This window comes from Cardiocondyla obscurior, linkage group LG21 (assembly GCF_019399895.1).
Source record: "Cardiocondyla obscurior isolate alpha-2009 linkage group LG21, Cobs3.1, whole genome shotgun sequence".
Taxonomy (NCBI): domain Eukaryota; kingdom Metazoa; phylum Arthropoda; class Insecta; order Hymenoptera; family Formicidae; genus Cardiocondyla; species Cardiocondyla obscurior.
Window position 1 is genome coordinate 2711554 of NC_091884.1, and position 10340 is coordinate 2721893.

Below are 10340 nucleotides of genomic sequence, written 5' to 3' on the forward strand. Positions count from 1 at the left end.
GCTGAGCGCGGCGGTGTTGCTGGCCCAGCTATACGAGAAGGTTCGCGCGGCGCTCGACGGTCGACAGTTCGAGTGTTTTTTCTGGTCCGATTCAACTATAACGTTGCACTGGATATCGTCGCAATCCAGAAGATGGAACGCCTTCGTCGCGAATCGCGTCGGTGAGGTGCAGCGGGCGACTCGAGTGGAGGACTGGTGCCACGTGCCTTCCGCGCAAAATCCTGCCGATATTCTCTCGCGAGGATTAAAATTGTGTGAATTGCGAGAAGCATCAATGTGGTGGGATGGTCTGGAATTTTTAAAACATGACATGGGGCATTGGCCGGGCATCGTTGATATCAATTTACCCGATTCCGAGTTGCCGGAACTCAGACGGGTGGTGACAACTGCGATGGTGACAAACGAAAGCGTGGCGTGATCGTTATTAACTCGGTTTTCTAATCTAAAAAAGATAGCGCGCATTATTGCCTATTGCGTGAGATTCGGACGTGCGAAAAGGAGCATTGTAGTGTAGAAATCGGAACGGCAGAGGTGAGAGCGGCTACGCTCATACTAGTCAGATGCGTGCAAATGGAAGTATTTATGGAAGAATACAACAAATTAAAAAATAACCAGCCATTGTCTAGTACAAGTAGCCTTTTATCATTAACGCCGTTTTTAGATAGCGACGGACTGATAAGAGTTGAAGGCAGGCTAAAGAATTCCGCGATTTTGTACGACGCCCGACACCCGATTTTGCTACCGAATAAACACGAATTGACGAAGCGTATTATCGGAGCACGAAGGCACGCTACACTCAGGCGTACAGGCCACATTGGCCGCGGTGCGGCAAAGATTCTGGCCGGTGACGGCACCATCGGTGGTGCGCGGAGTCATCAGGGGGTGCGTGAAGTGCTTTAAATCCAGGCCGAGCGTATGATAATGGCAGATTTGTCCAGTAGTCGAGTATCTGTCGCGCGGCCTTTCACGCACACCGATGTCGATTACGCCGGCCCGATTCTTATAAAAGAGCACAAACGGCGCAACGCGAAACTGTGTAAAGCATATATAGCCGTTTTCGTGTGCTTCACCGTTAGGGCCGTGCACCTCGAAATTGTCAGCAATCTGACAACAAAAGCGTTTATCGGAGCGCTTAAAAGATTTATTTCACGAAGGGACAGACCCAAGAGTATTTATTCAGACAACGGCACCAATTTTGTCGGCGCCAAGAAATATATAAAAGAAATGTACGCGTTAATTAACAATGAAAATTCAAGGAAAATAATCGGCGAATTTGTAAGCGAACTCGAAATAAAATGGAAATTTATCCCACTGAACGCGCCTCATTTCGGCGGTTTCTGGGAGGCTGCCGTTAAGTTGACCAAAACTCATATAAATCGAGTGTTAGAAAACGCGCATCTTACGTTCAAGGAGATGCAGACAACTCTGTGTGAGATAGAGGCGATTCTAAATTCTCGACCGTTGGCTCCTTTTAAGCTCGAATCCGAATGATCTCGGATGTATAACTCCGGGTCATTTTTTAATTGGTGCGGCTCTATATATGTAAGTTTAAAGCGCTAGCGCCAAAACTTTATCAATACGATACTGTCGATCATACGACGACCATATGATTCACTTCGCATTGTCAGCAAGACAGGCAGTAGAATATACGGCTCCGAGCTCGAAGCACCGCGATCCGATTACTAATAATATTAGAAGTATTGACAATTGTATTGATTTAGGTAGGTAATTAAGTACTCGTTTATTGTTATGTTATGTTCAACACGATGCTGTTAATAATTATTAAATTAGTTTTCAGTAACTACATCACTCATTGTTAATATCATTCTCAATACTTCCACGGATTAAGTTTCTGATATCGAAACTTACATATAGTTTCCTAGTTTCAGAGTTATCGGAGGTTGCAGAAGGAAGACTGTCGCGTTGGCAAAGAGTGGAGCAGTTGCGTCAACATTTTTGGGAGAGATGGAGCCGAGAGTATCTCCACACACTAATACAACGAACAAAGTGGCACGAAAGTAAGGGACCTAGGATAGAGATCGGACAATTTTGGTCGCGCAGGTAGAGCTCGATAAGTTTCGCGACGTTCAAGTTTCATTTAAATTGACCGGCACCGACCTCCGTACTCAGGAATCGACAAGACGCGCTTTTCTGTAAGGTTCGCACCACAGCTCTGCCACTTGCAGAGCATATAAGAAAAAATATAGCCTTGTTAATTGTACCAGCAATCCTAAAATTATTTAAACCTACTCGGGAAAGGCTAAAGCGATTGTCGCACAAAATTAAACAGGTGCAACAAATTGATGGCAACGGTGGGATCCGTCCCCTCCCCCGGAAGCGCGGTAGCTCCATCGTCGCTAATCACGCCGAACGGTGTTGTTGATAACATACGACTGAAATAAAAGAAACAAAATGCATTAAAAGGTGAGGACACAGTCAACGATCAAGACAGTCAAGCAGCTCACGTTGCAAACCTACCAAAGCAATAACAAAGCATAAGCAGAAAGCAAACCCCGGCAGAAAGCAACGACCCAGTATGCGTTACATACTGTTTATGTAAGTTAAATTATTTTGTTCTAAACGGAAAACTTTTTCATGTACGAAAAATTCGGCCAGAGCACCACTGACTTCCTGCTTACGAGCAGACGCTACCACGAACAAAACGCAACCGCGCACAACGCGGTATATAAAATTTTTTTTTCTTTCTAAAGAAAATAATTAATTTAAAATGTTACGAAAATATGATCCTACGAAACCCACTGCCACATGGCATGTGGACAACCTCCATGAATCTAGTGACGAATACAATGACGATCCGACAGAAGCTACTTACGAAAATATCTGTAGGCCCGACAGACAAACGCGCACTTCCGCACACACTAATATTCGCACGGCTAACGGGAAGAATTTCATGTTAATTATAACCGATCAAGGATTCGATCCGGATAACCCTGAAGCTTCGGGTAGTGCCTTCCCTCTTTGGGAAAATATAGAAGAAGAAGAGCAAAATGTTTATAAAAGGCTTCGAACCTTCCAAAATATTATTAACAAATTCAAAAAAGTTAGAAAATCTTTTTTTCTTATCGGCAGCTCACATTTGTTGCCTGAATTTTTATAGCTTCCAACCGTGTATCGTATTCTTGTAATTGCAGGACTCTCGCGTCCTTGTTTTTTCTAATGGTTCGGATCCACGGAGCAATTTCGATCTTAAAAGTTATTTTTCTTTTAGAAATCTCTTTTTGCCTACCGCCAGACATTTGATATTAATTTGAAACATTGCTGGACCTTCTAAGTTTAATAATTTTTTTATATTTTGACAAGTTTCTATGATTTAGTTTTCGTTGGCACCTGTTGTACAATTGTTATAAGTTTTCCTTTTTTTTTATTTGTGCATCTGGCGATACAGGATGTTTCGGATAGTAAAATTATTTTTCTGGAAGCTTCGAAGTTCTCTCTTTTGGTACCAAATAGATACGGTATACTTTTTTTTATCTATTTTATCAAACATGTGTCAAAAAAAAGGAGATGTGAAGTTTAAAGACGTAACACAACATTGTGAAACTTTGTGTGCAATAATTCATTTTTAATATAAAACTTTTTTGTTTGTGCTTCAAATCGAGTGACTGATTATGAAATTGAAAGTAAATGTGAACTTTACGTGATTTATTGAATGACAAGAAATAACAACAAAAATAAAACGGAGTCAGGTTGTGTCAATAACCTTATCAAATTTTCCGATTAACTTGATGCGGATGTTTCTAATACTTGATTCTTAAAATATTAATAAAAAAATTTGTATAAAAATGTAACAATGTTTGAATTATAATTTCTATAAATTTGCATTGTTTTTCATTTATTTAAACAGATTATTTGTTCGTACTTGAAACGTTTACATTCACTGTTTGTACATGCGTTTCATAATTATACATTGTAAGAAATGTTTAAGTGTAAAACGGTAGATAGGCTAAAAATGGCGGATTATAATTAGTACAATAATGGTATTCTTCATAAAAATGTTTAAAACAGAAATATTCACCACACCATGCACAGTGTATAAAAGTATCCATTCCACAAATTTTACATTTAGGTATATGTTTTTTATTTTTAAAGTAATAGAAATCCAGTGGATTTTGAAATTCTCCAGGATGCGTTTTTACATATCCGCTTTTAAACCAAGCATATTTGAAAAGATTTTTTAACCTAGGTGAAGAAAACTGATTGTGCGTTAGTGATTGCAACTTTATTATTTTATTACGGGAATGCAAATTGACATTTCTCTCTTAAAAAATTACATTATCTGAAAATGTGCGTACAAAATTTTTCCAAATCCGGAATCCAAACACATCTAAAGGTTAAATCATACCCGTCGTCTTTTTTGAAATGGTTGCAAATTGTACTTCTTTTTCTTTTGGAATCAATTGCTGTAACTGGCTTGAGCAGTGTCCCGTCCACGAGTCAAGTAGTAACATGCTTTTACGACCAGTATTCGGTAGGTACACGTCGTTAAACCAAGTTTTAAAATGTTCAGATGTAAGTTTCTCTGATTTCGAAGCTTGAATATAGATGTTAACTGTGTAACACCCCCCTGCTCTCCTCCGTGTGGCCGGACACGGTCAAGCAACCCGCCGCGGCGATCGGCGAGTCGGCGCGTATACGAGGCCCGGTCGGGGTGTCTGCGGGAAAGAGTGAAATTGAATGCGGCCTATTATTCGGTTATTTACATTTATTCTAAATATAGTTCTATATACAAGGTTTATTTACCATGGTTAATGTGACGCGGCGCTTGTCACACGAGCGGTGACGGTAGGTGTTCGCACGTTTGTCCGCACGATATGAGTCGCGTGAATTCAGCGCGCGGTATTCAATGCGAGGCCCCTAATTAGGAACGCGTCGTTCGGGAGCGGGAGCGCGGGGGCAACCGCCGAGAACGCTCGGCTGAGACAAAGACACTTCACCTCGGGATTGCACCGCGCTCTTAGGACCCGGCTAGGCGGTTGGAGACGGGGCCAGGGCGTACGCCACGGGATATACCGAGAATGCTCGGTGGAGACGAAGCATGCTTCACCCCGCTTTTATAGTTGCGACGGTCGGTCCCGGAACCCGTGAGGAAGGAAGCGATGTCGCGGCCAAGAATCCTTGGCAGAAGCCGAGAACACTCGACCCCTGTACTATAGCGACGTCTTAGGTTGTCCAGCGCATTACTACTGAGCGGAGAACCGGTACGGTGCTCGGTAGTTCGGTAGGCTGGTCCGGATCGCTTTGGATCCTGCCTTTTTATATTATATTTTGCGTGGTCCGGGGCATTCGGGTTCCCGGGGGTTGACGTCGCAGCGCTCGTCGCGGACGCGATTGTTATTAATTTTCGCGCGGCGCGTACGGTACGCTTGTTTATAACGGCGCGAGTTTTCGCCGTGCGCTAACGTTTGGAGCGTATAAAAGGATCGGGGCGCACCGCGCCCCTGTTCTCGCCAAACGATGGTCGGTCCGGCGGGCCGATCGTTGTTCGCCGGAACGTGGTAGACGATTACTTCGTTGCAACTGGACAGAAAAGAAATTCTTCCACTCTTAAACAAAATGTTCCAGTAGATTCCTTTAAAACCAAGTATAATGGTGAAAGGAGACTTCCACTTGCTGAAATAATCGGCATTATGGTGTATCTGTGTCGTAGCAGATACCGATTAAACCATTGCTTCAATTGTTTTCATTCCTATTTTCGCCAATGTTTGCCCAGAATGTATTTCAAGGTTAAAGCCACTCTCATCTGCATTATAAATTTCTTAAACTCCAATAACTGGAATGCTAGATTTTACGTTTAAAACAAACGATTCTGCGATATATCGTAGATTTTCTATACTTTCAAGCGTAACTCGCGACCTGAAAGTTGTTATCTTACGGGAAACAATTCTATGTACATTCTTAAATTTCCAAATTTACCATTTATTTGCCTTAAATTCAGGTAAATCCACTTGATCTTTTGCTTCTAAGGCTCATAATCTTAAATTCAAATCATGTATAATAGTTTTCTATCACAAGCTTCGTCAAACTTTTGCAGTACATATTCCGTTAAAAATGCATATTTATCTGCATTTGTTCCACCTTTTTCTATACTCATTTTCCATCTATGTAGCTGTTGTAACGATATAACTTTGCGAAAACGGTTTCGTACACTACTTAAAATTTGACGTGTTTTTTTTCTGCTTTTCTAAAATTCAACAGCTTTTCTTTTGTAATAAAAACCGATCGTTTTACTTTCATCATTGTTAGGATGCGATAGCTTAGATTATGCGGTAGCTTAGATTACACAATAAATACAATTAAGATTAGATTAGAAATATCACAAGTAGAGACGTGCATCATTCGGCATCATCAGTTCCGGTTTAGCCCGTAAGAAGAACAATGAATTTGCATACGAGTTTTGCACACGAGCCCAAGATCGTTCGGCCGTACGTTGCAAACGTAATCCTGCTTTCACTCTCCGTTTGATCGTTGTAGTAATCGTTATCATTGAAAGTAAATAGTGGGAAATCATCAAGGTTTATTTCTGTGCGTACCCTGTCATACTTACAATCTTAACAATCATCAATAATGCATTCTTCAGATTCAAATGTGTCTTTTTCTCTTTCTGCTGGTGTAATATACTCTACAACTTGTACATCGTGCGGTTCTGATGGATCAGCAAAATCAAACATTTAATCATGTTCAAATGATGATATTAAACGTGTATCTTGACATTTTTGTATAATGTCGCGAATTTCATTATGTACTGTAACGTGGATAATCGCGATGCGGTATTACCGACGTGTAAAGGCGGAAATTACCGGTTAGGGCGCAGCGGTACGATCGCGTTACCGACGAGGTCCCGCGACGGCGCAGTAGGGAATCTCGATCGCGACTCGAGAGGAAGCACGCCGGTGTGCTCTCTCGTGTTTGTGCGGCCGACGAGAACGTGTTGTGTGACGACGAGCCCCGACGACAAGCGAGACGACGAGCCACGACGACGAGCGAGGCGACGAGCCACGACGACGAGCAAGGCGACGAGCCACGACGACAAGGAAAAAAGACGTCGAGAAGATAAAGTATCGTACCGGTAGGTCGGCCGAACCCCTGGGTCCTCGTGTAGTTGAGGCCCCGGGTTAATATAATCATTAACAGTTCAGGTGCGGGACCCGGATTGAGGCTTCCATACTTGGCTTTGGCCGGCGTGCCGTGTTCCCGGCTTCATAGCAGAGTCTACAGACGTGCCGTGTTTCAGAGTGAATTAATATTTTGCCATTGTACGAGGTTCGAGTACCAGGATTCCGGCGCGACGGGGGAAGTCATCCTGGTGTAACCCCTTTCAACGTAGGGGAGCGTCGCCGCCGTGGGACCCCGGAAAGATCACGTGAGCGTCACGTGACCTAGGACTTGCGTCTGCCGGTTAACGTATGCGTGAGTGCGAGCGCGAGCGTGTGAATCACGTGTCTGATTGGTATGCGACGGCCGTTGCCGGGAAAGTTTTGGTTTTGCGTGCGTCTCGGGCATTTGTATACAGGGTGTCTCAGACCAACGTCACTTTTTTTTAATGGTAGGTAGAACTCGTCGAAATAAGACGAAAAGTCTTATATCATTTTTCAAAATTTGCAACCGTTAACGAGATATCAATTAAAATGTAAACGTGTGCAAGCGACAAGGAACCGCAGACTGAGCGAGCACGCGATAGACAGCGGCGAGTATCGCTTAAAGAAAATGGGCGGAACTAGCGCGTAGCGAGCGAGACAAGGAGATAACGCGCGAGCGAGACAATGTGACGACACGCAAGCAAAATAAAGCGACAACGCGCGTTGTCTCTTTGTCTCGCTCGCTACGCGCTAGTTCCGCTTATTTTCTTTAAGCGATACTCGCCGCCGTCTATCGCGCGCTCGCTTAGTCTGCGGTTCCTTGTTGCTCGCACACGTTTACATTTTAATTGATATCTCGTTAACGGTTGCAAATTTTGAAAAATGATATAAGACTTTTCGTCTTATTTCGATGAGTTCTACCTACCATTAAAAAAAGTGACGTTGGTCTGGGACACCCTGTATATGTTTAGCGTTGGCCCAAGGCGAATTATTAAAGAAATATGAGTGTGTGTCGCGCGGAATGTATGTGGCGTCGGCTCATATAGCTATCGTGGTGGCGTGCGTTTATTGCGAACGGAATTTTCCGGTGTACATATGTTTATGTTCTAGAGTTTCTCTCTTCGTCGCGTTTACTTTGCGAGGTTCTTTTGTAAAACAAGCTGAGGCTGAATACTGTTCGTTAGCCCGTATAGATTATCTTTTGCGTTTATCGGCCTCCGGCACATTTCTAAAAATATTTTATTTCTTTTCCGAATAATTGTTTCGTTGCCACCGAGCAGAAGCATAGTCTCGTGGGTTACATCCCCGAATATTGTATTTTTTTTTCTATAATCGTTTTATTGCCACCGGGCAGAGGCATAGTCTCGTGGGTTACATCCCCGAATAATGTATTTTCCTTTTATTTGAGTTTTAAAATAATAAGTTTTTGTTATTTAGAGATTATTGATTTGTGATTAACTGGACAGTACTTCAATTTCAGATGGAGTTAATGGTGTTTGTGTGATACTTGCAATTTGAAATGTCGTTGCTTCCATATTTTTTGATTGAACGAACTCCTGTAGTGAAGTTCGATTCTAATTATACTCCCGGTCTCATCCGGATGTATAAACTATGTAGTCATGCATTCTGCATTACGTAGCTAACAGATTTTAAATAAAAAATTTTAATTTTGGCGCGTTTCCGCGCGCGAGGCGCGGCGATCAACCGCGTAACGCGTGTATTGGTCATGCGTTTCCCGCTCGCGCTGCATGTGGCTATTTAGTTTAAAGTATCACGGCAAATTGAGTTCCACAAGTGATGACGGGTGGGATAAAGATTTAGTTGACCAAAGGTTCTTAGGGCAGAGAGATACATCCGGACGAGATCGGAAGCATAATTAGGATCGAACTTCACTACAGGAGTTTGTTCAATCATTAAATTATGCTCTCCGGTCTCGTCCGGATGTATAAACTATGTAGTTGTTTAAAGAACAATTTGCCAAAACATTGACATGTATATTTCCAAATAATAATCTGAAAGGTATAAAGTTAATATGTTCCTAATAAGATAGGATAAAACAAAAATTATAATCAAGCTTGCAGTAGCTTACAAAGAAAAGAAAATAAGTGGATATATTACCAAAAACAAAACTAAAAACATAAGAACAATACAATATTTAGCGATATTGTTATGTAAAAAATCTTGAAAAAGACTTAGGAACTAAGAACGGAGCTGGCAAATTGAACTGTATCAATAATCGGACAATTATAAAAACGAGCGAACATGCGAGAGTTGCCAATTTGTTTGAACACCACAGTCCTTAAGCCCAGCTCGGATCCAGCGAGAAATCGATTGTACACCTACTGATTTAAAAGGTTTAACATAAGAAATAAAAAGTTTATCAGAATCTGACGCACGCAAGTCTCTGGTGATCTGTAAGTAGTGTGACAGTGAAGTAGGGATACATAAAGCTGGGCGTTGATGAAAACAAGCGAAAGACAAAGTAGGCTGATCGCGATTTGGAGCTGTCGTTTTAAGTCAATCCGGAATGCGGATTATAATCTTATCGTTTAGAAATACTAACTGAGATAATCTAATGGACGCAATGGTTTGGGCGCGTTGGTCTGATCCTAAGGCTAATAATAAAACTAGTTTTGTGGTGACAGAGCGCAGAGACATATTGTTATACGGAAACAAAGAAGTTAATTTATCTATGACCGGCGCAGGGTCTCATACGAAATCATAACGAGAGGTTTGTGGCTTGGCGACACTAACCCCTTTACAGAACCGCCATACAAGAGCATGGTTTCCGATGCTAAAAGTAGTGACTAGAGATATGGCAGAACGAGCTGTGTTGAACATAGAGTAAGAGTTTACTCGCTGGAATAGAATCGCAAAGAACTCTAAAAAAGAATCCAGCCTCGGGGAAAACGGAGATATTCTGTGTTTGACGCAGAAGGTCCACCAGTCGCGCAACGGCCGATCGTACTGCTTGATAGTAGACGGAACTAGAGATGCGATGACGGTGTCTAACGCTGCTGCAGGTACTACTTGCCGACGGAACGTTTCTTTGATAATTTCGCTGCCATTAGAGAAAGTGTCTGCCAATTCAAATGTTGATCCCTGAAAAGTGAAGATAATAAGTATGGAGACGATGGTAGAAGTATCAGGGTAGACATGAGCATACGGGAGAACATAGGGTACCAAGGTTGAGAAGGCCAACGGGGAACAATTAGAGTTCCGGTGGCCTCATCATCTATTATT

The 10340-nt window shown here is 42.3% G+C and overlaps 1 protein-coding gene and 2 pseudogenes across 1 annotated transcript; 1 reads left to right on the forward strand and 2 right to left on the reverse strand.

The window, feature by feature from the left end:
• Positions 1-921: 921 nt before the first annotated feature.
• Positions 922-1491, forward strand: LOC139110529 (uncharacterized). Its single transcript, XM_070670362.1, has one exon. The coding sequence runs from the start codon at positions 922-924 to the stop codon at positions 1489-1491; it is 570 nt and encodes a 189-aa protein (XP_070526463.1).
• A 2159-nt stretch (positions 1492-3650) lies between these two features.
• On the reverse strand, positions 3651-4598 carry LOC139110530 (uncharacterized; annotated as a pseudogene).
• On the reverse strand, positions 4596-8632 carry LOC139110613 (uncharacterized; annotated as a pseudogene).
• Positions 8633-10340: the final 1708 nt, after the last annotated feature.

Bases quoted from the DNA above. Each gene is read 5' to 3' on its own strand.
- LOC139110529 (XM_070670362.1), top strand. From the start codon at position 922: ATGGCAGATTTGTCCAGTAGTCGAGTATCTGTCGCGCGGCCTTTCACG.